Genomic DNA, 27,967 nt, shown 5'->3' with positions numbered 1-27,967 from the left:
AATCACAATCGAAATGTCTCGAGAGGTCCAAACAATCGAAACGTTTCGATTGTAACATCTCGTAATCGCGCATCACTACCAATAACTTTGTGTACTGTAACATCCTATGGACTATGGCGTGAGGGAAAGGATCAGAATTCAAATCTAGCTACGTTGTAAATAATTAATAATTGTTAAAGCTACAGTTTAAAGATGAACTATACACAGTTGTTAAGTTAGATAGGATTCAAAGTTGACGAATCTGGCTGGCATGGTGGTAGAAATACCTAACCAAAAAAGTTAAAATAGATTTGAGGTTAAATGAAGGATTTCTCAATTAGGCTATGTACGACATTATGATTTGAGAAGTTTTCATCTTTTGAAGGTAGGCTTAAACGAGAACTATTTAAAATATAAAACTAGAAACTGCTATTTCTGCAAACATATGTAACAAATGCTTAATAAGATCAACTTGACTTTAAAAAAAAATCTAAAATACTTTAAAAAGTTGTATCTATGAAGTTAAAGGCCGACCCGGCAAATCACGAATGTGACGTTATAAACATATTGTGTTCATCCTTCTGAACAAAAATATATATGGTTTTAGGTGGTATATTCATAAATAGGCCTAGTTAATGTTTTAATATTTTGTTTGCGTGCTGTGCCCGAATATCTGTTTAATTCAGTGTTATCTACGGTCGGGACTCAGCATATCTGTTATTTGAACGCTCCTGGGTTGTAGTCAGTGCTTCACAAGGTATTGTGTACTGTAGTTCGGATCGAGTGAGTGCGTGGCAATCATGGATCAACCATCACTAGTTCGACGAATCGTAGTGAATTGTGTGTGTCAGAGTGTTTTGTCAGGCATGTTTATGTTTCGACCAAAACGGGATTATTTCCTTTTTATTAGAACATGGAATTTTTAATAATGAGTGTATTTGTTCGTCTTGCAGTTGCGTATTGATTTTAAACCGAGAGACTTTGTTTTGTTGCGACAGATAAATTCGTAAAAGTATTAAAAATACATTTTTTAATGTTATAATGTTAAAAAATCAGCCCGGGCAAGTTCCTTTTTTGAAAGATTGTGCTTACACATAGCCTATTTTGGTTTGGTGACCATGTTGTTACATTTGAAGCTACCTAGACAACACTATTTCATTGACATTTGGCGTTTCTGTACATTCTATGGTGTACTGGTATTCTTTCTGTCGTGAAGTGTATTTCCATCACATTTCAACGACGTCGAAGAAAATTGGTGGTCCACTGACAGTCGTTGTAATTAATGAGGCCAAATTTGGAAGGAGAAAATACAATAGCGGCAAAAGAGTTTGGGGACAGTGGGTTTTTGGGGGAATCGGGTAGGGTACGATAAGCGGGTCCGGTTTTTTATATCGAAGAATGTAAATCATCGATACCTAATATTCGCATCTCAATTCCTAGACTATCAATCAATATAAAAGTGTCTGTAGTCCGCAACAACAAACATGTGTTTTAAATTAAAATGGGAATTTAATATTAACACTGATCAAACAAATTATTATAAACAAAATTACGAAAACTGAAGACGACCATATTTACTCCTCTTACAGGTACATTTGTTTCTTTCCCACAAATTTCACATAATGGGTTTTTCGGTACGAGTCCTACATGTTGAAGCCACAAAAAACATGTCTTGTTATCTTTCAAAACAATGTTGTGTAGTTTTCTAAAATTGACTGCCATTCTTAATAATCAAATGTTACTTATAGGTATGTAAAATTGAAATATTACCTTACGTGTATTACTTGAAAGTGTTTACAGCTGTAGATATAGATTATTTAACTTAATTGTTCAAAGTAATTAATTAGTATCGATTGATTATATCGATGGTTATGATTGAATAATATCGTTTGCCAATTTCGATATAAAAAACCGGGTCCGCTTATCGTACCCTACCCGGAGGAATCGAAAGGCAGAGCAAAGATTCCTTCCTTGTTCCTGTTGAACAACGTGACAGGGACACCCTGCCTTCCAAACGTAATTAAAGAATGGATTCTTCCGGGTACAACAATTATTGTTAGTGCCTGTTGGAAGGCCTACAACTGTCTCGGTGACGAGGAATTCAGACACTTCTCTGTCAATCATTCCATTAATTTTGTTGACCCTGATATCGGTACACATACAATCACCATTGAAAGACACTGGCGAGAACATCCCTCGTTATGGTGACCATTTTGTTGGGTACCTGGCAGAATTCCTTCTCAAGGCCAAATAAATACCCCCACCCACATACCAAGATCTTTTATATATTTTGGATTTTCTATAAATCTTTCATACATATATAATAAGATAGTGCAGTTATAAAATATTTTTTAAAGTCATACCAAGAGCATTCAAACACAAATCTTTTTTGAATTTATGAAAATATTAATGAATATAATTTGTTATTATTTTTGGAATATTCTGAAAACAATATTATATAATAAGTTGTATATTTGAAGAATTTTGAGAGGTATACAAAAGTTTAATGTAATTCTTACGAACGGCTACAAAAAGGGTGCCAGTATAAGAACAGATACCACAGGTCGAAGGTTAATTATTTAACACTAAAATGTGACATTTCAGACCACCTCTTTTCGTCTTGTAATAGTAACACTAACCCCACTCAATAATTATGTATCTCTGCCACCAACACCATTCCCTAATTTATATTATCCTAAAAATTGCGATGTAGTAGACAATTTTTAGCTTTAAAGTAAAATGTAATTTATTAACCCGTTAATGGTTTTTTAGTAATAATAAAACTTTTGCTGAATTCTTTTGCTGTTTTTTATAGAGTCAGGTTTGTAGAGTTTAGTTATATACTATTTTATGCAAATACTTGAGTATTTTTAGTGTCATCTCCATCTGTGTCCGTGTCATCATCAGGCAAACGAATCCAAATGTTTATTTGTTCATCAGATATTTTCAGTGCTGACACTGATCTAGTAGGAAACTCCAAAACTAATTGCTCAACATGCAATTGTTACAAAAATTCTTTTCACACAATATTATGGCAGACAACAGAATAAAACACGACAATATAACGTTGCATAGTATTACATCAGCAGCGCATTTTACACAATCACTATGAATGTAATATTTATTACATCAAAAACTATGAAAAGGTTAATATAAAACTAGCATTCCTCGACAGTATTACATAGTTTCTAATTGTTTTTAACAACAATTTAACAATGTTTTCCTGTCTACTTTTTTAGACATTATAACTGAAATCTAAATGCAACTATAATGTAGCAATCATTACACCATCACACAACATGGGACTCACTGTACTGTTAAGGCAATATTATACGAACTGTTAAACTACTATTGTGCCTGGCCGAATTAACATAACTATACAAGCAGTTATTTTTGGCACTTGATATGTGCCGAAGTTCGGTGCGTCAACTTACATGAGTGTTTATTTAGGCAGTTGGAATGATCATCCATTTTGTTTTTAAGTCGGTATCGAAATGGATAAGGAAGAAATCATTTGTGTCAGTGTATTGCATTTTCTGTGTTGTCTGACGATTTGGTGAAATTTGATTTGCATAACTAAAAAAAAATCAAATCATCGGCTTCGGGGAGTGCCGATGGCCGAGCGGTCTAAGTTGTTGGACTTTGGGTCTTGAGTTAGAGATAACGCAGGTTCAAATCCTGTCTGTGACCATTGCACTTTTTATCAGTACCATTGACCTTGTACTGTATCGACTCTCCCCCTTATTCTGTTTGATAAGATCCTCGCACAGGCCAGTGGCCCATGAGGGCGGACAGAATAAGGCTTGAAAGGGGATCGGCCTCTCCTTTAAAACAAAAAAAAACTTCAGCCAGACATCCTCTCTTTTTTTTATTATTAGATTTCTTACAGCTGACATGGTACAGAGCTTGACATTGTTCCACTCCCACAGTAATCTTCTCTGTATCGGATATATGTTATAAATAAATTACATCACAACCATAAAAAACAACGCTAACCTTCGCCCTGTTTTGGATCATGGTTCGACCCAAAACAGTTCGGGGCACTGTTATGCTAGAATTCAGCTCGCACAGTGAGATACATGGAATTTCAGCCTGGTGAAATTACTCGCTTGGTGTAAATTCCGCCTCTGTGTGTCTGTTGTCATGTAAACTTCTGTTCATATATTATGCTCCATAAGGTTGTGTAGATCCTGATAGCCAAGATTTTCTGCTGTTGACTTTCGTTCAGTATAATATTTTCCTTACAACTGTGCGAATGAGTGAGAGAGGCAGTTTCTCCAAAGATAAGTCTCAATAACCACTGTCAATGTTTGACTCCTACTCAGTAAAAATGCTTGATACAATGAGATTTATCAAAATACCTTACCATTTAAATTAGGCATTTAGATGGAGGATTCAGACTTCTTTATGTTTGCTTTCATGGCAGGGAAATATAATACTAACTTTAAAATCCTTGGGGGAACCAGTCAAATTTTGTGAATGAATACAAGCAATCAATGGGTAATAAATACGGTGTCAAAACCCCTCACACCCTGTATTGGTTCTCAATTGGTATCAATTATCATAAAGTATACTACCAGTACTCCACTTCATAGTTTAATTATTATAGTACAGTAACCCAGGTCTGAGATATTCTAAATTTCATGACCCTGCAAAAAACTCAAACTTGATAAATTTATTTTTAAGATATTTCAAAAAGTTGTACATGTTAAAGATATGAATATTGACAGCAAATGGAGCAAGGTCTGTGTGTGCTGTCTATTTCTAATGTAGATTTGTACAATTAATAATAATCACAATAATAGTAAAATAAGAAATGCTGTGTATAAATGAGAAAGTAAATAAAAAAATAAAAACTTGAATTATACATAATGTTTAAATATGATATACGAGGGGTATTAGAAAAATAAGGTTCCCTTTGCCGCTGAGACAGAATGCGATATGATGGGAGAAATCTGGCGACACAGTCTTAAGGTCTATTCACACACATCAGTTCCGGCGTGTCACAGGTCAGTCACGTCACAGTCAAAAAATGTATTCTATAATGGATTTCCTGTTGCGCTATCTACACTCATCCGGCGCAGGTCCGTCAGTCGCTCTGCCGGCGTCCGTCAGTCATTTTCAGATTTCTTCCCACCGATATTTTTGGATTGTTCGGTGCCTGACGGTCGCATGACGGATGTGTTTGCTATTAGCATTGCGTTTTTATATAAAAGTTGTATTTCTGTGTTGAGTTTATATTTTAAAGACTGTTTGTTACGATCATAACGACCATCAAATGGTCATCCTAAAATATTTAAAGAACTTAGTTTCATCGTCCATTAGTCCCTTAAATAACGTAATGAACTCTCCCTGACTTTCCCTCTTCTTCCATAAATCATGAACCCATATCCTTCGCTTTTTTTCTCTTATTTTCAATCTCTTCGTCATCTAAGGCTATCGCTATTGCAGCTAACTCTACTATAGTAAATCAGCCATTGAGGTAATTATATATTATCCAATTTAATTCACTCATAATAAAATAAGCTTGACTGTAAGATCACTGTATAAAGTGACTGACGACTGACTGAAGCCAACTGACGAATTCCGGACGGAACTGTGACTGAACTGAGACTGAACTGAGACTGAACTGTGACGGAACTGTGACTCAACTGATGTGTGTGAATAGACCTTTACTCATCAGCTGTCCCTCTCTCTATCCATACCACTCGCGCCTCGCTACGTCCAAAAGTGCCGGCCTAGCTGCCTTCGAAGATGGAGTTGTTTATCGTTGTTACCGCCAGATGCGAATTCGTGCTGTGATACGTTTTTTAAATACAAAACAGATTTCACCTATTGAAATTCATCGTCAGTTAATCGAAGATTATGGGGAAAACTGCATATCTGTTTAACACGTTCGGAAATGGTGTAGAGAATTCAGTGAAGGCCGCATGGAAATCCACGATGAAAACCGAAGTGGACGGGCTTCAGTTTTGTCTTTTGGGACAGGAAGGGTCTGCTTTTGATCGACTTTTGCCTCATGGAACAACAGTAAACTCTGACAGATATTGCGACACATTAAGAAAACTGAGACGCGCGATCCAGAACCGCCGGAGAGGAAGATTGTCCAGTGGCGTGAGGACGTTCTCCGTGACAACGCTCGACCTCATGTCTCACGTCAAACTCAAGAACTGCTGACAAAGTTTGGCTGGACTATTGTGCCTCCATCTCCCCTACAGCCCAGATCTAGCCCCAAGTGATTATCGCTTATTCCCAAAATTAAAGGAACACTTGGGTGGCCAACGCTTCAGTACCGATGATGAAGTCAAGGAAGAGATAACTCGATTCCTCAAACATTTGGCGGCAGAATTCTACAACATGGGGATAGAAAAGTTGCAGCATCGTCTACAAAAATGTTTGGACAGAAACGGTGATTATGTGGAAAAATAGCTTAACTTTTAAGTTTTAAATTGATGTATAACACTATGCAGAAATATAGAGCTGTCTATTTAAAAAAATCATGGGAACCTTATTTTTCAATACCCCTCGTATGATTAAAATCACACAACAAATTTGGTTGTTTTTCTATATTTATATATAGAATATGTATTAAGTGCCACTATGCATTTAAATAAAACAGCAAGAAACATATTGTGAAAATGGACAAACTAATTTATTATCACAGGGACGAAGTAGCATGGATGATATTAATGAATGGAGGTCTATAACTATATCGGTAATGTTAGTAATATCAATGAATTCTTTATATTCATTGGTAGTGGTAAGTGGGAGAAAGGAGGACCTCAGCATCATCCAGACCGATCATATAAAGCTAGGCAGTGACCAGCTGCTTGAAGCCGCTCACAGGATCGTCCTGCAGCTTCCTTATTACAGAAACTGAGTTAATAAAATCTTGAACTACTGTACATGAGATCCATGCTTCGTCTATTCCATTTTCTACCAGTAATCTCAGTCAACAAAACAGTAAAAAAGTTCTTTTACAGTTCAGCTTACTAAGAAGATGACACTGCAGGTTAATTAAAAATATGTTTGAGACCAATGCAATCAGAGTCACTTTTTGATTATTATAGAACAAGACTTTAAATAGAACAATGTTTACCATTTTCAATAGGATCTAAATGTAATAGAGATTGTTTCATACCAAATTTTAATCCTCTAGTTCAACTTGTTGGACATTTATTGAACATCCAGCAACTGGTGAGAGAGGTTCCATGTACAGTAAGAGGTGCATAGATATATACAGATATGGATACAGTTCAGTTGACACACACTAGGATTTTTATCTATTACATTAGAAAATCTCTATAGGATTAATGACTCAACGTTTCGTTGTGAAAGATAATTCTGGGTATAAAATAAAATATGTAGCTATATATATACTGTATAACTATACTAGTGCCCTATGCTACTACAATAGCTGGAAGAGATGATAATTAATTCCTTGTGTAAAAAGTGGACACAAATTTGTTGATAGGAATTAAATACAAGAAATATTTATTGAAATATTGTTTATTATATGTGATTTTCATTCTAAAAACCCTTCAGAAATGCTTTTGAGAGACAAGGAAGTTGATTTTGTTGCCTTTGGATCATATGGCTTGCTCTTCCTGTAGATATATGCCTATTTTATATACTAGATTGAGACTGGGAAAACAGTGAAAGGCCTTCAATGACAACATGCCATGATAGACCATTCAACACTTGAACTGCTTGTACTCCAATATTTTTAGAATCTCTGATGTTTCTTTTGTCATCATCAAAGAACAACATTTCATGTGCATGATGTCCACTTCTTGCTTGTAACCTGTAATAGATCATAAGGCTTGTATTTTATTCTATAGCTATGTAAACCAAGTATGCCTAAGTAAATAAAATTAATTTCCCCCTCACATGTTGTAAACCACTAGACTATTTGATACATCTGTAGGGCACTTCTAATTAAAATTGCCAAAATTGCAGCATCTATATAAAGTATTGTAACTTAAAAACAGCTGCTTCGCTACATGACACCTGACAGCATAAGATGTTACATATTAGCCTCTAGCAGCGTTTTTTTTTAACTACTACATATCCACAGCAGTGCTGTTTAATTGCTACTACATTCTGACGATCAACTAAGGAACGATCACAAAAGCAAATGGTTGTACCTGAAAAGTAGAAACATTATTTTTTCCTACTTTTTTAGTTGGGTTTTTGTAGTTGCTACTGCAATTTTGTTTTATTTTCTATTTGGATTGTGCTTCAGTAGGTATGGTAGGAATTAGTTGCAATAATGATAAGGACTTTTATGATTTTTATATTTGTCCGGATGCGTTGTTGTTAGTTATGCATTCAGCAGTTTAACTTTTTTGAGAATGATGGTGATCGGGTGCGGACTCAATTTCTGACGGCAGTTTGGTAAATGAAGATATCGCTGAAGTTAATTATGATAGGTGAGAAACACTCTATATTTGAGCTGGCTATGGAGCAGTTCTGTAAATAAACCCGTCAGTAGCCTGTAACAACACCTTTGAAAGCTGCAAACTTAAAGGGTTACACGGTTTCCCACAAAATCAACCAACTCATTCCTTAATATTGGCTTTAAGTTTAAGGCTCAAGTTTCATTATTAATATATTGTACTATGCAAATAATAAATATAAATATTTATTTGTTGATATTTAAATACATTTATTCTTAATTCATTTTTATTTATAAATAAAATAGTTTCTAATTTTCTAAGAATAAGACAAAGGTTACTTATATATAATTAATGAACCTTTTAAAACATTTTCATTATAATTTACTATAAATTTATGTATATATATATATATATATATATATATATATATATATATATATATATATATATACATTTTGTTTAGTTTACACTCCTCACCTTTTTAAATGAATTGATTTAGAAGTGGGATAGATTTCCTTCAAAGGAAAGTATGAACTAATTTGACAAAAGCTCAGCAACTGATATGCCACAGTAATATCTTCCACTCTGGAAGCCACTGCTAGTAGGAAGTGTTTTGACATAGATTGTAGTATATCCTTCACTTCCGGATACAAAGAAATAAGATTCAGTTCAGAGTCCACACTATTACCATCTCTGTAACAGTGAAACAGAAACTATTTTATTAATGAATTGTATGTAGAATCTTGGAGCATTGGAAAAACGGTTTATTGTAGTATCACTAGTATAAAGGAATACAACATTTTCCAATATATTTTTTTATTTTGTGCAAGGTCTTTCTGAATCAAAGATTCCATCATCAAGCAATTCACAAATTATTTTGGAAAATGTTGTATTCCTTTATACTAGTGATACTACAATGAATTGTATATTTATCTTCTGGCAGCTCTTTATTTTGCATCATTACAATGCATTTCATCAACATAGTGACATCATGTGTTTGTAATAAATTAACTATAACTATTTTATGATAAGTATATTACTATTAGTATCTAAGACTATATTAGACATTTCAAGTAGATATCAAGTTTGTATATAAAATCATAATTTTACAAACCTAAAATTGGCATACTAAAATAAAAAAAATTCTAAATATGTAGACACAGTATAAAAAAATCAACTTCAAGTCGTCGCTTAAGGAAACAGGACCGCCTAAGTGACATTTTTTGCTGAAATTGAGTTATTGGTATCAATGGACGCAGAATTTCTCTGCGGACCGTTTGGCTCTGTTAGTTCAACAAATTCTAACAGATAGCGTCACTATCGCATTTGAAACAGCCCCGCCTATCTGCAACCTCAGTGGCAGTACCGCCTATATAGCGAGGCAAGCCATCAGTCAGTAGATACCGGCTCGCATTTCGTCACTGTTCTATTGGAATTGTGTCTACATTGTGCAACCTTTGGCGTCATTAAGGTAAGAATAAAACTATGTTTTACTCACGGAAAAGCTCTTTGCTTTGTGATCTTGTTTATAGTGAATTAACACTACATTTATCTAAAACAGTTTCTAGCTTAACCTTACTTTACACAACTCAAGATATGCGGTTCTGCTTTTCGTGAGTTTTAGCAGATAGGCGGTTTTGAACCTAACAGTAGATATCTTACACAAGTTGTTTTTATTTTTCAAGTCTTTACAAAAATTGTTTTATCATTCCGCTTCTGAAATAGCATCTTCATTAATAAAATAAATTAATATTTTATTGTCATAAATTAACATGTTTGCATCGACAAAGTCACAAACAAACTTCAACTTAAAGCTTAAGTCAAAAATACATACTTTTAATTACCAGAGATGTATACCATAGCAATGACTACGTTATGATATATTGTTATCTTTAATGTCCTCCCTCTGAATGCAGATATTATGAAAGATTTGAAAATTGAATTACGCTGATAAATTTTATTTTTTTTAGAGTACAGTGATGGATAGTTCAAGCAATTCTGAGGATGAGGAGGTTTATTCACATCGTCAGAGATCTTAAAAGAAATGGGATTTAGTACATCCACAATTGAAAGAGCTACTAAGAGGTCACATCAAAGTTCTTCTGGCAATGAAAACCACAATTTAAAGAAGATTAAAATGACAAGTAAGTAGTACGTATTAACTAAGTTACGGTATTTGTTATGTGTTAATATTTTCTTCAATATTTAAAAAAGCAATCATAAGTTTTTGAAAACGGACAACTATTGTGTTCTTATTGACAACAATTTATTTATTTATTAGTACGATTTGAAAGTGTGAAGCTCTTAGTAAACGTACGGTATAGAAAAATTCCAGAGTTTACCCTGCATCATTGATGTATTCATTTCAGTTGTCTTGTTTTAGCCAAAAATTCTCTTTATTTTTGTATGGTAGTGCAATTATTTTTCCTCATGGTTTTCCAAGGGACACCACCACGTTTTGTTTTAGCTGGCCGAGGTACTATAACAAGTGAAAGCTATTTTAGATTTTATCATTTGTAACAATGATAGTTATACATGATTACTGCACAATTTGTAATGTATTATGTATTTTGTGTGCTGAAAGAAGAGAATAAATGTAATTTCTTTCTTTCTCTCTCTTTCTTTGTTTGCCCAATACACTTACAATGGTATACAACTTTGGTAAACAGAAAATAATCTATTCTTTTGAGCTTGGATTGCTCCTAACTAGTTTTGAATTTATTACAGGTGCTGAAGAGGACATTGTAACAGATTCTCTCTGCTACCTAAGCACTATGGAATTGCAGGATGTGTCTACCACTTTGAATATAAGTGATATTGTTGATACAGCTGTCTCATCGTGTAGCACGACACAAACATCAGCTCCCTGATATTAGAAATAACTATTTTGACGTTCAGAAACACACTCATCATTTGCCGATAGTGTCTCAAGTTTTGATGACCCCAACGATCTTGATTATATTCCATCAATTAACAGCAGCTTGATTGTTCAATCTTCACCTTTACGTGACCAGCAGCAGATATTAGATGTGGAAATAAAATCACCAGCTACTAGAAAGTGGAAATAAACAACCAGCAGCCACCAGAAGTGGAAGTAATCCAGCAGCCACCAGAAGTGGAAGTAATCCAGCAGCCACCAGAAGTGGAAGTAAACCAACAAGGTCCGGAACCTCCTGAAGAACAGCCCGTTGTAAGAAACAGAGTGAGAAGTAAAATTCCTGATAAGACTAAATGGAAAAGAAAATGCTGAAAAGGAAAAAAGAATGAAAGGGCAAGCATATTTAGGGTTTAGAAAAACAGCCGAAGGAAAAACCTACCATGACACAGAGAGAGAGAAGGAAGAAGGATGGGACCTCCGTGTACTTCAAGATTTTGTGAACGGTCCAAAGTTAGGTTTTTGTAACAGCATAATACAACAAGAGAGACAGGAAATCTTTTCAAACTATTGGAATAATATGAACTGGGATCAAAGAAAAGTTTTCATAGTAAAACAATGTCTTAAAAACACCAGTTAAACGAGGGTAGCTGAAGGTGATGAATCAAGAATAAACGATACCCTGACATACTATTTGACTGTAAATGGCAAAAAGATGATAGTCTGCCAGAACATGTTTCTACAAAACCTTAGGAATTAAGAAATGGACTGTGCGATACTGGTTTAGACACGCCTGGACAATCTACAGGTACTGCCTCTTCATTTGAGACATCTCATGATAATATTGGAGAAAGAAGGGTAAATCCGATTCAGATTGAGTTTTTAAACAAGTTTTTTTGACAGTTTTGCCCCAAACTTCCCGCCCATTATTGTAGATCCACTTCTACATCTTTGTATCTAGAAACAACGATTGTGTCCAAGACTCAGCTCTATGATCTATATAAGAACCAATGTCAGACCAGTAGCGCTGTTCCACTTAGTAGGTTTACATTTGATAAGATTTTCAAACAGAAGAACCTAAGCTATACATGCACCTAAAAAGGATAAATGCGATCTTTGTTCTGCCTTTGAGATAAAAAATGGAACCGTTACTGAGGAGGAGTATAACAAACATATAATTTGATAAAGAACAAGCTAGAGAGCAAAAACAAATTGACAAAAGCTAAAGCCATTCAAGGATTGCATTATGCTTTCACTCAGGATGTTGAAGCAGTAAAGTTAGCGCCTTGCTTGAATGCCAGTTCCATGTACTTCAAAACTAAGTTAGCAGTACACAATTTCACTATGTACAATTTGGGGAACAAAGATGTCAAGTGTTACTGGTTTGAACGAAACAGCATCTTCACTTGAAGCGTCAACTTATGCATCCTGCATTATTGATAATTTAAAAACTATGCTTGCAGAAAGACAAAACCTATTGTTTTATGGTCAGATGGCTGTGGAGGCCCAAAATAAAAATGCCATACTGTCAAATGCCTTGCTACATCTATCGATGGAATCCAACGTAGTAATCGAACAAAAGTGGTTAGTGAAGGGTCATACTCAGATGGAGTGTGACTCAGTTCACAGCAAAATTGAATCCCTGCTCCCAACCTAGCTACAACAAACAGGGAAGAAAAGAAATTTATCTGCCGAGCACGTATCACAGCCTGACCTTAGAAGCCAGGAAAGCACCTATTCCTTACAGGTCTGTGTTTTTGACACACCAGTTTTTAAAAGATTTTTCAAAGCCCAGCACTATGTTTTACGATTCAATAAGACCCGGTAGAAATGTATCAGACCCAAAGGTTAACGATGTAAAAGCATTACAGTACCAGCCGGATGGAAAGATCCTCTACAAACTCAATTTCAATGATGAATTCAAGAAACTGCCCCAAAGTCGGAAACAAATGTTGAAAAATGTTGAGCCAATAACTGACTTCCCGCCACTTAACAAACAGAGACTCCCCATCACTGAATCAAAGTGGAAACACCTTCAGGAACTGAAGCAATTTATTCCTAGAGATTGTCATGAATTTTTATGACAGTCTGCCGTACAAAAACAAGTAAACCTTTTATTGATTGGGATTTTACCAATTCCTTACTATCATAATTTAGTTTTATTATACTATTGTTGTATTATTTAACCAAGCTAGTACTTTTCCCCCAAATTGTATAGATTCTACCATTTAAAATTTATACAACTTTTCATAATGTTAATGATGTACCTTTTACAAGTACTTATATTTGCAATGTATCCTTTACTTTATACAAATAAGAATACAACAAAAAATAAAGAATTTTTATCTTTGCATTTTAATGAGTTGTTATTTCCCCATATTGATTTTCAGTATTAATTGAAATAAGTGGTTTTATATTTAAATTACTTTACTAATAAAAACCAAAATTTGATGAAAACAAACTTTTTTGTACGCTCTAACGCAAGTTAAACAAAACCCATCAATACCGCCTAAGTACCTAACGAAAAATAATAATAAGCGGTAGTACCGCCTTAAGTACATTACATAAAAACATGAATGGGTAAATACTAATTAAATGACCTAATACCGTTCAACAGAAACTTAGAAATGTGAAAACAGGTAAAAATTAAATCAGGATTTGACATTATCTGTGGTAAAGAGAAAGTTTTTTGTCCCTCCTGAAAAGTTGACCAAATGTCACTTAGGCGGTCCTGTTTCTTAAGCGACGAAGTACAAACTTTGAAGTTGATAGAGCTTTCAAAAAATAAATTTATCCTTTAGTAAATGTTTTTGCCTACTGAATAGAACAAACTGTACTCTGTGTAAGTAACAGTATAGAATATGAACATAGCTTTCTTTACATGATTATGTGCATAAAACATAATTCAGATCAATCTATAGCTGTGCCTTCTTTAAATTGCTTACTCATTAATGGCAATAATTACCCAGCCCAGAAGATCCATTAAATACATTAATTAATAGGCTGATTTTCATATTATATAAAAATCACAATCTAATAAAAAGAAAAGAATATTGTACAAGACGTTACTAGAAAATGGGTACAAAACTAAAAAACAACAATAAAAAACAAATTATGGAAGTAACGTATCAGATGTATCACATTTAGATTAAAGTCAAAATTAATGTCTAAAACTACTTTACTTTCCTTACATTCAAGGAATGATCAATAAAATAGAGAGGATATTAAGGAGAAACAATATAAAAACTTTATTCAAGGTATCTCAAAAATTTAACTGTTTGAGGACAGTGAAGGACACAATTTAACTATGATCACCGGGAGTCTATGAAATTCCATATAGTTGTGGCTTAGTCTACATTTGGAGACAAAATGTTCATATGTGGAGTACAAAAATGTCTACATGAGTGGGTGAACACATGAACCGTTTAGACTTGGGGAAATCTGCAGTTTGAACAGTTTCAAAACCACACATACAATACAATTTGACAAAAGTACTTGTAAATATTCCCTACTATAATTATCCAAGGATAATAAGAGACTTTAGAAATAATGCAGAATGAAATTAACTTTAACAAAGGTGATAGTTCAAATTTTCGAAAAGCTGGTAGCCTTTGATAAAAGAGCTATATTTATCATAGCTAGTCATTGGTTGGTTAAGCTTCAATCAATTACGACAAATCTTCACACCTTTCAACTCGCCTATATAGACGAATACTTACTGGCAGTTTTGGTTTAACATCTCATGAGTAAAGCAAGGCTCAAATATTTCACCATGTAAACAATGTTTTGACGTGGTGTGAACTGGAAAACTTAGATTTTAAAACATTACAATTTTGAAAATTATGTATAACACAATATGTATAAACCTTTTAACACTTTTGTAACTTTTATTTTCGTACTATGTACATTGCGAATTCTGGGAATTCATCTTCAGGTACTAAGGTTAAGTTAATTATGAAAATAAATAATTAAAACCAAATTGTCATGTGTTTTTTCACCTTGGTGGCTTAATTTGTTGTATTTAATTTTATGTGTGATCAATGTATATTGTTTAAAAGTCTATCAAATAATAAATTTTTTGTTAGAAAATCTTTGTCATTTAATTATATATTATGATTAATTTTGGCACTTTTGTAAATTCCAAAATGTTCTAAAGTAGATAATAAGTGACTTTTTTTGCTTGTGTGTAAAATTTCAAGATTGTTTTCGATGTTAGTGTATGTATGGCTGGTGTTATTGAAATGGTCTGCATATTTTGAGTTTGATGATGTTTTCAATGCTTTTATGTGTTCATTAAATCTAATTTTGAAGGATCGGCTGGTTTGTCCAATATAGTGGGATTGACAATCGTTGCAATTTAATTTGTATACTCCACTATTGTTGAATTTTGATTTTGGTTCATTGAATTGCTTTTGTTTTTGATTAAAAGTCCGAGGTTGTTCGAGGTTTTGAAAGCCAATTGATATCCTTGTTTATAAAATGATTTGTTAATTTTGTGACAATGTTTACCAAGGTAGTCTGATTGAATGTATTTGATATCTCTTTCTTCTTATTTTCTTTCTTTGGGTAGTTCTTTGATAATACATCAATCATGCTTGGTTTATATCCATTATTTTGGGCTATGTATTTAATAATGTTTAATTCTTTATAAAAATCTTCTGTTTTCATTGGAATTTTGTGTAATCTGTCGATCATTGATTTGAATGCAGCCATTTTTTGGTGATGTGGGTGATTCAATGAGGAAGGAATAACTAAATCTGTGTATGTTGGTTTTCTGTAAATTTTGAAATTGTGCTTTCTGTTGATCTTGGTTATAGTCAAATCAAGGTAGTTTATTGCATTATTTTCTTCAATTTCACTGATAAAATTTTGATTATGATGGATTTGGTTTAAGTAGTTTTTGAACATGTCTATTTGTCTTTCATTTCCTTTGAATAGACATATTATATCATCAACATATCTGTAATAATAAATTATTTATGTTAGATGTTTGTTTTTGTCACTTAGTATGAATTTGTCTTCTATGTTGTCAAGAAATATATCAGCCAATAATCTGGATAGTGGTGATACCATTGGTAATCCTTCATGTTGTATGTAGTAATTGTTGTTAAATGTAAAGTAATTTTGTCTTAGAGTTACTTTTGTGAGTTCAAGTATTTCTTCAATTTCTTGTGTATTTAGAATGTTCTGTTCTGTTAAATTATTTTTAATTATAAGCATTGTTTCTTGGATCAGAACATTTGTGTATAAATTTGTTATATCGAAGGATACAAACTTACTGTTGTTGGGTATATCTATATCATTAATTTTGCTTACTAGGTCAATGCTGTTTTTCAGTCTTATGTCAGTTTTAAATTTGTAATGTTCTTTAATTTTGCTGTCCAAGTATTTTGATAAATTATAAGAAGGAGCATTTTGAAAATTTACTAATGGTCTTATTGGATAGTTTTCTTTGTGAATTTTTGGCAAACCTTTGAGGATTGGTGCAGAAGGCATCATCATTTTTAAATTTTGTTTTTTGTTATTCGGAAAAATATGATTAATTTTGTTTATGCATTGCTTGATATCTTTTTGAAAAGATTCTGTAGGATCATGATTTAGTTTTGTAATATTGTTATTAGAAATAAAGTTGTCTATTTTATCTGTATAACCATTTTTGTTTAAAATTACAATTGAGTTACATTTGTCAGCTTTACACATAACCAAATTATCATTTTCAATTTTGTTGTTTATTGATTTTATGCTTTTGCCAATCATGTTTGTCTTGTATTTTGTTCTCTATGTTAAGGTTATGACTTTTCTGAATTTTTTCTATTGTTTGATCGCCTAACACTCTTGATTGATTTTGTTTGTCTGCAGGTAAACTTGTAATTACTATTTCACTATTCAGTATCAGTTTCCTTATATAATCTTTCTTATTTGTTTGGTGTAAATTATATTTCAGTCCCTTGTTAAGAAGCTCTGTTTCATTTTCTGTAAATGTAGTATTTGATTTGTTAATAATACGTGGATGGAATTTTGTATCAGGGGGTAAATCAATTACTGGTTCTGTGGGATATCGAGTACATTTGAGTTGATAAAGTTTCTTCTCAATTATTTCTTCCTTTATTAATTTGTTATTTTCTATTCTTTGATCAATATTGTCAAATAATTCACAAAGTTGTTGAGGGTATAAGAGATTTGCAAGATTGAGGTGAGTATCATATAACAGCTTATTTAATGTATGTTTTTTCTTGTAAAGTTCATCTACATCTGTATTTAGCCACAATCTCTCAGCAGCAATTTTGGCTTTGGTAGCTGCTTTCGATTTACAATTTACTTTGACATTTACGAATTTTGGAATAAGATGGTGTTTTAAGCATTCCAAATTTGAAAATTATTCTTTTTGTACTTATGAGTATGTAGCCTCTCTTCTGGAAGAATAGATTGCTTATTTATTACATTTGATTTATTTACTTTTTGGGAGGGGATGAAATCATTAATCACTGTTTGTTCCAAATAAGTACTAAATTTTTGTGCCTAATAAGTACTAAATTTTTATAATTTATATTCATAATTTACTTACTTTAGAGGTCTTAGTGGTGGCTTCAGCTTGTCTACATGGAATGGCCAAAGTGTAAAATCTAAAACAACATAGCAATATCTATTATAAGTTTTTTGTTTGGTCCAGATAATCTCATTATCAAATAATTTTGCAAATTGTGATAATGTCAAGATTTTCAACTAAAGTATATTCAATAAAGCATTTTGTTTGGTTAGCATTTTTAAAATTTGGTAATTTGGTTTGTGTTTTCCGCTTTGTATTCTTGATGGAAGTCACCAGGTTTTAATGTAAAAGATATTTTTTATCCTTCCATAATTTGAATTATAATTCCAAATTAAAATTGTGGAAGGATAAAAAATGTATTTTATATTAAAACTTTTGTTTGTGATCCATTTGATTTGATGGTAGATCCTCATTATTCTTCTCCAAGCAGGAGGAATCGAGAGAGCATAGATGAAATAACCTGTACCAACACAAGTGTGTCTATACTGTATTGAAATTATCATTTTTTTGTTCACAGATCCCCATTTTAGCCTATTATAGGGACTAAAATGCCTGATATTACAACTACAAAGAATGCTGTACATCAAACCACCCAGAGGAGATATTCAACTCTGTGAACTCCAGGAGTGTGTTATCACTCGCATCAATTACTTCTTACTCAGATATCAGCAAGATCCAGCTGTGTCGAAAAATGATTTGAAATTTGAGTATTTGCAAATAGGAACAGCACTTGATAGAATAGGACATTTTATTTTGAGGTTAATAATTTATATTATAATTGTTTTAAGCATACACAATACAGGATATTCTTCAGTTATTTATATAATTCAAAACCGTGATTGTTTGCAGCACTTGAAGAATAAAAACACTTCAAATTTGCTATTGTAAGTTGTAGAATTATGTCAGAGAATTTCAAGATATATTTTAGAGGTAAAAAATTAATGTTTCTGAAAATGCACCTGGGAACTACGACATATCTACCAAAATTTGGATAAAAATATAATTTTTGTCAATTACATTAAAAGTAATAACTAATTACAATTTGAATTTGACATCCAGGGTATTTTCAATTTGAGAAATGTTATTTTAGTAAAAATGTTTAAAATAAGTTTGAGGCTGTTTAAAAAAAATAATGTTGAGTTTGGAAATTTCAGGAACAAAAGAAAATATTCAGATTAAAAAATAGAATTAATTTAAATAAATAATTACGAAAATATATCTAAATTATTCCCCTCCCTTCCCATTTATAGATAAAAAACCCAACCTGATTAAAACCCAACACTCTTCATTAAAAAAAATTAGATACCAAATTTGTTGTGCATATTATTTTTATTACTTTTGATACAGTTATAAAAACAATGTGACACATATTCTTGTAAGAAACTAATATTATTTTTTACCCCTATAATGTGCCCTAAAGTTCTTTGATGTCAATCTTAGATACCTGATGTCCAAACATCTTTACACATCAAAACAAAGATTATGTGTGAATTTCATTGCTTTAAATAGTCAAGGATCAAGCATATGTTTTAACCACTGACCATACAATGCAATATAATAGGTTTCGTGAAGTAAAATCAACACTGTATTAACAATATGTTATAATCTAGTATAAATTATATCTACTATATTCATGTCAAGAAACTCAGTTAGCTTATAAAATGGATTTTTCATAAACCAACTGTACAATCTACCATTAAAGCTACTAATAAGTAAAAGTCAAGCAGATAATGGTAGTTTGTAAAAAAAAACGAATGGAATTAATTTTGTGTGAGTTCTCCGTCTTATATAATCTATGTCCAGATTTATATATATATATATCCTATATTCATTTTACTATGAGTATTATAGTCATGAACTTTGTCTCTTGTGGCAAATTCTTTTATGTTAGTTTTCATGAAAAATAAAGTAAATATAAATGTACAGATTAATAACTGTAATCATTTTTAACCAGTTCTATACATTCTACGGAAAACCTTTTGAATAGTTCGAACGTCATTCACAAATGGTGAGTGGCCCTGTAAAAGCAATCCATGGAAAATATGGATCTGAAAAAGTCCAATATGTTACCCTAAGATAAAGTAAAAATGTCTTATTTTACCAGGCGAAGTTAAGGATAAGAAGCCCTCTCGAACACAACCTGGGGACCAACGGCTTAGAGGTGACTTCTGAACTACCACCAACGATACAATGAAGACAAGATATTAATTTAACACAATATCTCTCGATTTCCAAATAAAAGAAACTCATGAAATCCTTTTGATATCATTGATGCACACTTTACAATTTGTTTTTTGAGTCAACATATATGCTCAATAAATAAACTGAATTATCATCTATATCTTGTGAAAGACCCAAAAATAATTGTGTTTTATCCCTATTACAAAAAAGTAGATTTGTTGAGAACCAATTTACAGCACAATCAAATACTTCATGTAATACTTTGTGCAGAGTTAATATGGTTTAATGAGTTGAAAGGAAAGTAGTATCATCTGTGTTAATTATAGAACAAGTATCGATATTATGAGGTAAATCACTAGTTGCAATAATGAAAAATGTGACCCCAAGGAACATCTTCTTGAACCTCCATCATAGCATAATTAGAACCTTTAACAGAGACAGTTGTCTGTTGTACAAATACAATTTTATTATTTTCAAATAAACATATATTACATCATCAACAGCCAATCTATATTTAATCAGATAAGTTACCTATGTGGGTTTTCTATAACTACTTACCACAGTCTGCTACAGGTGTAGTACTGTCTTACTGTAAGGGTTGTATTGAATGAATACATATTGTGTGCTCTATGTTATCAAACTTTGTATTTATAATTGTGCAGTTAATATGGAAATACTAGTTTTATACACTTAATAATTATAATATTCCATCACTGTAAGCGAAGTAATTTCATGTAGAAACTAAATGGTTTAAGTGAAAGAAATATACATGATACTTGACTCTTTGAGGACTAAAATTTTTTTTGTATATCATTACTTTTTTGACATAAAGTTGCATTGGGTATAAGCAAAAAATACTATACCCAAAATTAGTGATTTGCAGAGATTTTACAAATAATTTGTAACATAAGTTGTAAAAGGTATAGCTTTATAATTTTTGTACTACAATATTTTTAACTAATAATTTATTGATATTTGAGTATAGTAGCTGGATAACTATTTTGCGTCTTTATTATTATTATATTATGAATATTCAACACTTTCCTTTTTAATTTCTAAATTTAGAACATTTTAGCATAGAAATAAAAATATTTTTACTGTGGAAAAATATACTTTTTGAAAGTACACTTGAATTAAAGTAACTATGAGAACGTATACTTTGATTGGACATAAATACTCCATTCAAAATATCCTTTAAATTTCTTTTATGATTTTTGTACTGTCCAACAAATGAACATTCTACACTACTGAAGACATAGAAACTCCTCCTAACGACATTTTCTGTCATAAGCACAACTTCAAGGCTAGTTGAGTTCCCTTCTCTAATTCTGATCATACAGTATATAGCCTATTCTTGTTACAGGTTGTTATCACTCGAGTCACAACTGGTAAAGGAATTCATTATATCATCTGAAGCAACTTTTACCATTGAGAGATTGGAATTTCTGTCATCAGATCAAATAGTGCAGCTAATAAAAACAACTATAAGGCATATTGACGAAGTTGGTGAACCATCCAAGAGTGATACACTATGGAATACCCAAATCAAATATATTTTTAATAAGATTAAATCTGCTTTCAAAAGTGCACACATTAGAGATTTCAACCATGACATTTTATGTACTGCATACGTTTTAAAAAGTAAGTAATTACTACATTGAAAACAATGAAAAACAATGGTACAGATTTTGCATTACAGAAATTCATGTTACATGTATACATTGCATTTATTCTCTTCTTATGTTTTTACTTATATGTTTATTTCTCACTAAATTTTACTTTTACTAATAGTTTTCTAAATAATAAGGTGATTTTCTTTTGCACTGCCAATATTAAACATGTTTAGAAATTAGAAATAGTAGTGTGAGTGATCTACAATCAAAATCTCACTTTCAGTCATGAATTTTTCTTAGATTCCTAGGTTTTGTATGTGGCTTGCTGTTAAATAATGCGTTTTGCAGTCTCATTGTATCATTTATTATTATTAATTTTTTTTTTCAGTTCCTTTTGAAATGTGCGTGAGTTTGGTGGCAAAAAGAGAACTAGAGTTAGAGAAAGGAAAAATAATAGTACCATGCGGGAAGTGGAAACAGTTCTTACGGTGCTTCTTTGAGGCACATGTGAAACGGGAAATAAGTAAAATGGAATCAAAAGGCTGTGTTGCAGAGATAATCGCTGATCAGCGGTTGATTGAACTCAGGGATATTGTACACAAGAAGGTTGTAAACTGTACAATTAATGGCTCAAACAAAGATAAAGTAAGGTTAACTGACCTCAACAAGGTAAAAATATTATTCCCTCCCTGTATGGGATATTTGTATAGCAACTTAAAGATCAACCACAGATTGAGCCATCATGCTCGCTTCAACCTCTCATTATTTCTTAAAGACATAGGAATGTCACTCAATGAATCCATATCATTCTGGCAGGAAGAATACTCTAAACCAAGCAAGTGCGGAGGGAAATGTTCCCATTCCTGGCAGAAGAACGGACCCAAGTACATTTACAGTATCAGGCACCTGTATGGCTTGGAGGGAAAGAGAGCCAACTACTGTTCACCATCTTGTTCAAAAATTCAGGTATCTAATGCAATTAGATGATCTATCAAATACACCTTTAGACATAGGTGCATAGTAAATGCTTTAACTGTCATAATTTCTTTGATGTGTATAAATGATTTTATCCTTCTTCTATTTTCATAATTGAATTGGGCACAGTTCATTTAATTTGAACCATACAGTTTAGAACAAAATTAATTTTTTTTTTAAATTTTTGTGGTACATTACTCTTTTGATCGTCAAAATCGGTGCTTAGTCTTTTGGAGCCAAATAATAATATACCATTGCTACATATAACCAAATACAACATATTTTTTTTTTTTAAATCTTAATTAGATTTTGTTACTTCCACAACATGGATTTTTGTCTTCACAATTGAATTGTCACAATTTTGAGCTGTGATGAGATAGATTATGTTTATTATCACTGTGCATACAAGATTCGGTTTATTACAGTAATAAAACTATTTTTGTACAGCGTTTTTATGGGTTTAACTTACTATTAAGAACAGATGAAAACACAAAAAACTATTATTGAAATAATTAAAAAATAAAATTTTAAAAGGCCTATCTATTTTAGGCCTATATGTAATTTTCAATGTATTTTTACGTTATGTGGCAATGAATACTACAACCATAAGTTGATTAGTGCCAGAATATTATTTTTGTTTCATGCCAATTGTGTAATAAAATTTATTTCAGGTTATGCCTACAATCTTAGTTTCTTATGCATCACATACATTAGATATATGCAGTATGTGTTCTTTAGAAATAAAAATATTCTAGTAAGTGATTCCAAAATTTATTTAGAAAATAATAGTGACTGCTTTTTGCACAAGTCCATATATACAAGCAATAGGATTGGACGTATAATATTATTTGGTTGGTTGGATCTGGATTGATGACCAGGTTAATGATGATAAAAAGACAGTAATCAGACTGCATTTTTCATCCACCTTTTATATTTTTTTTTTTTTTGTTCTATAAGCGTTTTGATGTTAATCCCTAATATGACAATCAATTCTAAAAACTCCCTAACCTTATTTCTACCAACACCAATCACAAAAAACACATAGATTCAATATAAAACTTGATATTGAATAAATAGCGTACATATCACCCAAATACAGAAATGTTTCCTCAATAATTTGCAAAGTATCTATTTAAACACTGGACACTGGACACATTTTTAGCTTTTGGACACTCATATCATCAAGCACAGTGTGTAGGATAATTTTCTTCAGTATTATTGTGAGGCATTTTTTTAAGTACTGCTTTGACGTACTCGATCAGTGCTACAGTCAGAATAGAGCGCCTGCACGTTTCCTGCATTTGTTAAGTAGCCACAGACACTAGTACAGAGACATTCGATTGTGTATAAGTTTGTTTGCTTGTGTCATAATATCCCCATTGATTGAGAATCATGTAAACTGCAAATTACATGTGATTAGTGTTAGGCATATGGCATACACTGTAAGATTAGTTCATGGAGACAAAAATTTTGACTGATGGAACAGTCTGAAAATGGGTTAGAGCTTTCAAAGGTTGCCACACAGATATGTTTGATAAACAAAGTGGGTGATTTATTCTGAAAATTGATGTGGAATGTTGAAAGAAAATTAGACATGTTTTATTATTTTGTTGTTATGTGATAATTTTTCTTAAGTATCAGGAAGTGTTCTATATTGAATAGTAACAATAATGATTACATTACTAAGTGCTGGGTATTGTAAATGTTGGATAAGGTGCAAAATGTCTGTGCTGTGGTCAGTATATCAAGAAAAACGAAGGGAACCGAGATCTGCATCCTATCGGACAGTCAAGCTACAATGATGTCTCTCAGCAGAAGCACCTTTGGGTATAAGTTAGTTTAGGAACCCTACAATTACTCAGGGCCTTGGCTACTTGCAACAGAGTTATTCTGATGTGGGTGTCAGTGAATGAGACAATAGACAGTTTGGTGAGAGCTGGAACAAATCACATCTCATAGACCCAGAATCTTTATGTGACTTGGCAAAGTGTCAGGTTAAAATATTCTAAAGAATAGGAAACTGCAGAGATCTCTATCAATTAGAAAAACTTCCCAAATTGGAGACAAGCAAAAGCTGTCAGAAACCCTTTATAACAGCGAAGCAATTCTTGGACTGTAAAAGGCTGGACAACAGGCTATTTTCTAACCTGTTGACTGGATATTATTATTAAACCACCATCAGTATTTATGGGTATCTCTGAATGATATATACGTTGTTTCTGCAAGACCATAGAACTTCTATGAAGCAATTGCCCTGATTGTAGAGAAACCTTCACAGGACACTTCTTATAAATGCTGAAGTGGGTATTTAGCTATCAAGGACATCCTGGAGCGTATTAAAAGCCTCAAGATAGCTTGAGCTGTCTAGATTATAGGGTTATGTTACAGTAAATCTCTAGAGTCACAGTGACAATGGTTCTCTTGCCCAGTCGACCCTCTGTATTGCATCATATCTTAAGGTACACAAAACCAAATATGTTAATGATTGCACTGCGTTTTCTTGAATAGTAGCATAATGAAAATTATGGATTTTTACGAAAAATCACGAGTTGTCTACATAATTCGTAATCGGAGCAGTAATCAAACAATGGTAACATTTTACTTCACCTTAAAAATGTAAATTCAGACAATCAATTTTAACTCTGAAAATCGTGCACTACGTTTTAGGATAGGAAGAGCATGTTGCTTATGGATTTCTTGCCTTGTGGTGATACATATATTAATTCAGCAATTTATTGTGAAAAAAAACTAACTTTATTGTGGGATCATTTTGCTCTATAGCAATATCAGCACTCTCTCACACACACAAACACACACATACCCTGCATCAAAATCTCATAACATCATTTTGATGGTACAACTTGATAATTGTCAGTACAGTTTTATCTAGCATCCAGTGACTATTACTTATTTCTACACTTCTGAAAAAATTTTGGGTGGTCAGCGCCATAACATACTGTGCTTAAAATGACCATGTTGCTGTGGTTGTCAAATCAGGTGACAGACATAAGATAATTGGCTTTAAACACTGATTATATGATACAATAAGTGCATTCACATTGATGCAAATTGTGCTGAGATGTAGAAAAATGTATAGGCTATAATTTAAAAATATTGTTGTTAAGAAATGTGTATTTAAAAAAATCCTAACTGTGCTTGAAACAAATAGTGTTTAAGTCCAGTGTCTAATGGGTTAACTACTCATTCTTGTTAAGCTTTTAATAGTCTGAGTATGAAATGTTGAAATGCTTTGCATGTTTTATACAGGGTGTCAATTAAGTCTGGAACCTCTTTTTTAATTTTTGAACCATAATAGAAAGAAATACCAAAGTTCACACGTGCTTACTGGTGATAGTAACGCACACATCTGCCCAATTACCGACCGGATAATCCCTTTGGGGGATGGTCCACAAGGAGTCGGACAAAATTCTTAAATAGCAGCATAGGTCAAATTTGGTATCAAATTAAAGGTCTTACTTAGCAGAGTACAATGCCGCAAACCAGACTTCAAAAGGAGGATTCATTCAGTAGTTATAGCTATTTGATTTTTAAAACAATTGAACAATGTAAATTATTAAGTATTACAAGTAAACACCAATTTTTAAGTACCTGTGATCAAAGTAAGTGTTCAAAATGTTCCCCTCCCATCATCTGACAATGTAGTAATCGAAGCCAGGAATCAATAATTATTACCAATAACACAACTACTGTTAGAATGTGAAAGTGGCAGATTGAGTCATACACAGTATCCACAGAAACTTAACGTTCAGGCAGGTATTAAAGGAAATCAAATTATGGGCCCATTATTTATCAATGGTAATTTAAATGGTGACTCGTATCTAGCAATGCTCCAAAATGAGATAATTCCTGCACTACAAGCTGCTCTTGGTCGACAATTTCAAAGAATTTATTTCCAACAAGATGGCGCGCCACCACACTTTGCTCTCCTTGTTAGAGAATACTTGGATACAATATTCCTTCACAGATGGATTGGAAGACGTGGTGCAGTAGAGTGGCCTGCTCGTTCCCCTGATTTATCTCCGCTGGATTTTTTTCTTTGGGGATACCTCAAAGATAGAGTTTATCGTACTAAGCCTCGAGATTTGGCGCACCTATGAAATCTCCTAGTCCAAGAAGCTCAAGATATTCCTCGTGACTACCTTCAAAATGCAGTGGATGGCTTTTACAACCGCCTACGACATTGCCAGACGATGGTAGGGGAACATTTTGAACACTTACTTTGATCACAGGTACTTAAAAATTGGTGTTTACTTGTAATACTTAATAATTTACATTGTTCAATTGTTTTAAAATTCAAATAGCTATAACTACTGAATTAATCCACCTTTTGAAGTCCGGTTTGCGGCATTGTACTCTGCTAAATACGACCTTAAATTTGATACCAAACTTGACCTATGCTGCTATTTAAGAATTTTGTCCGACTCCTTGTGGACCGTCCCCCAAAGGGATTATCTGGTCGGTAATTGGGCAGATATGTGCGTTACTATCACCAGTAAGCACGTGTGAACTTTGGTATTTTTTTATATTGTGGTTTAAAAGTTAAAAAAGAGGTTCCAGACTTAATTGACACCCTGTATATACATTTTTTGACACTAATAAATGTAATTTTTGTTAATGCCTTTCTAATTACATTAAAAAATTCCAATTAAATCTAAACATGAAACATGACTTCAAAAGTTGTAGAAGAATATGTGATCTTCCAAAATAACAAAATAAATTATCCTTCTTATTAACATGTTAACTGCGGCAGACACCTTACGTCACAAAATCAGATTGGGAGTAGCTAACTTCACTCCATAAAGTGTTTAATAATAATGTTCTTTTAATTCCAGAATAACAACCTTGGACCATCAGAAGAAGGAGGTTGTCCTTTCTTGACCTTTGATCACTGCAGGTTGAAGAACTCTTTGGATCCAAGTGTAGTGCAGAACCAGGAAGATTTTGAAAAAGTTTTGTTCCTAACTTCTCAAAGTAAACCAATGGCAGCTTGTAAGTTTTACCGAAAAACTCTCATGAAGACAGCTAGTGTAACATCCCTCACTGATAAAGAGCACAAGACTCCAGTTGAATATTTTGTGATACTACACAAACATTTCAGTTTAGATTTTAGATAGCACAAAAGGCTATTTTCACTAATAAAATGTATATTTTAGTAAATTTTCGTTTTTTATTTCAAAAGGAATTTTAATCACACATCTTAATGTACCCTAATTGTTCAAATTCCAAAGGAATAAATTATTAATTCCCAAAATAATTTCCCATTTAAATTACAATGACAAGCTTTTGGACTTTATTAATCCAGATGCTCTAGAACAAAAGACCACATTTTTCTACTTTCAACAGTTAAAAGATTAATAATAGTTAAAACTAGTTAAAA

The 27,967-nt window shown here is 32.6% G+C and overlaps 2 protein-coding genes across 8 annotated transcripts in view; one reads left to right on the top strand and one right to left on the bottom strand.

Annotated features, from left to right (window-relative positions):
• The first annotated feature begins 84 nt into the window (after nt 1-84).
• LOC124362501 (probable DNA primase large subunit) lies at nt 85-27,747 on the top strand. 2 transcript variants are annotated; one of them, XM_046817063.1, is made up of 5 exons: nt 85-364; nt 18,318-18,558; nt 21,345-21,622; nt 21,983-22,560; nt 27,423-27,747. In XM_046817063.1, the coding sequence occupies exons 2-5, from the start codon at nt 18,374-18,376 to the stop codon at nt 27,702-27,704; spliced, it is 1,323 nt and encodes a 440-aa protein (XP_046673019.1). In that variant the 5' UTR covers nt 85-364; nt 18,318-18,373; the 3' UTR covers nt 27,705-27,747. The 2 variants fall into 2 exon arrangements, with proteins under 2 accessions (XP_046673019.1, XP_046673028.1); XM_046817072.1 differs by lacking the exons at nt 85-364; nt 18,318-18,558 and having other exon boundaries at nt 21,515-21,660.
• Nucleotides 7,471-27,967, bottom strand: part of LOC124362511 (magnesium-dependent phosphatase 1-like) — a 30,293-nt gene continuing 9,796 nt past the window's right edge. For 4 of the 6 annotated variants that reach the window (XM_046817094.1, XM_046817104.1, XM_046817086.1 and 1 more), the window contains 3 exons: nt 17,819-17,876; nt 8,856-9,091; nt 7,471-7,783 (listed from right to left, as the gene is read on the bottom strand). In XM_046817094.1, the coding sequence (XP_046673050.1) occupies nt 7,606-7,783; nt 8,856-9,091; nt 17,819-17,876 (472 nt within the window). In that variant the 3' untranslated portion in view covers nt 7,471-7,605. Of the gene's footprint in view, nt 7,784-8,855; nt 9,092-17,818; nt 17,877-27,967 lie in introns of those variants that run through there. The other 2 variants (XM_046817121.1, XM_046817128.1) reach the window with 2 other exon arrangements.

This window comes from Homalodisca vitripennis, chromosome 1 (genome assembly GCF_021130785.1).
Source record: "Homalodisca vitripennis isolate AUS2020 chromosome 1, UT_GWSS_2.1, whole genome shotgun sequence".
Taxonomy (NCBI): Eukaryota; Metazoa; Arthropoda; class Insecta; order Hemiptera; family Cicadellidae; genus Homalodisca; species Homalodisca vitripennis.
The sequence above is the reverse complement of the archived record's forward strand: the minus strand, read 5'-3'. Positions and strand labels throughout refer to the sequence as shown.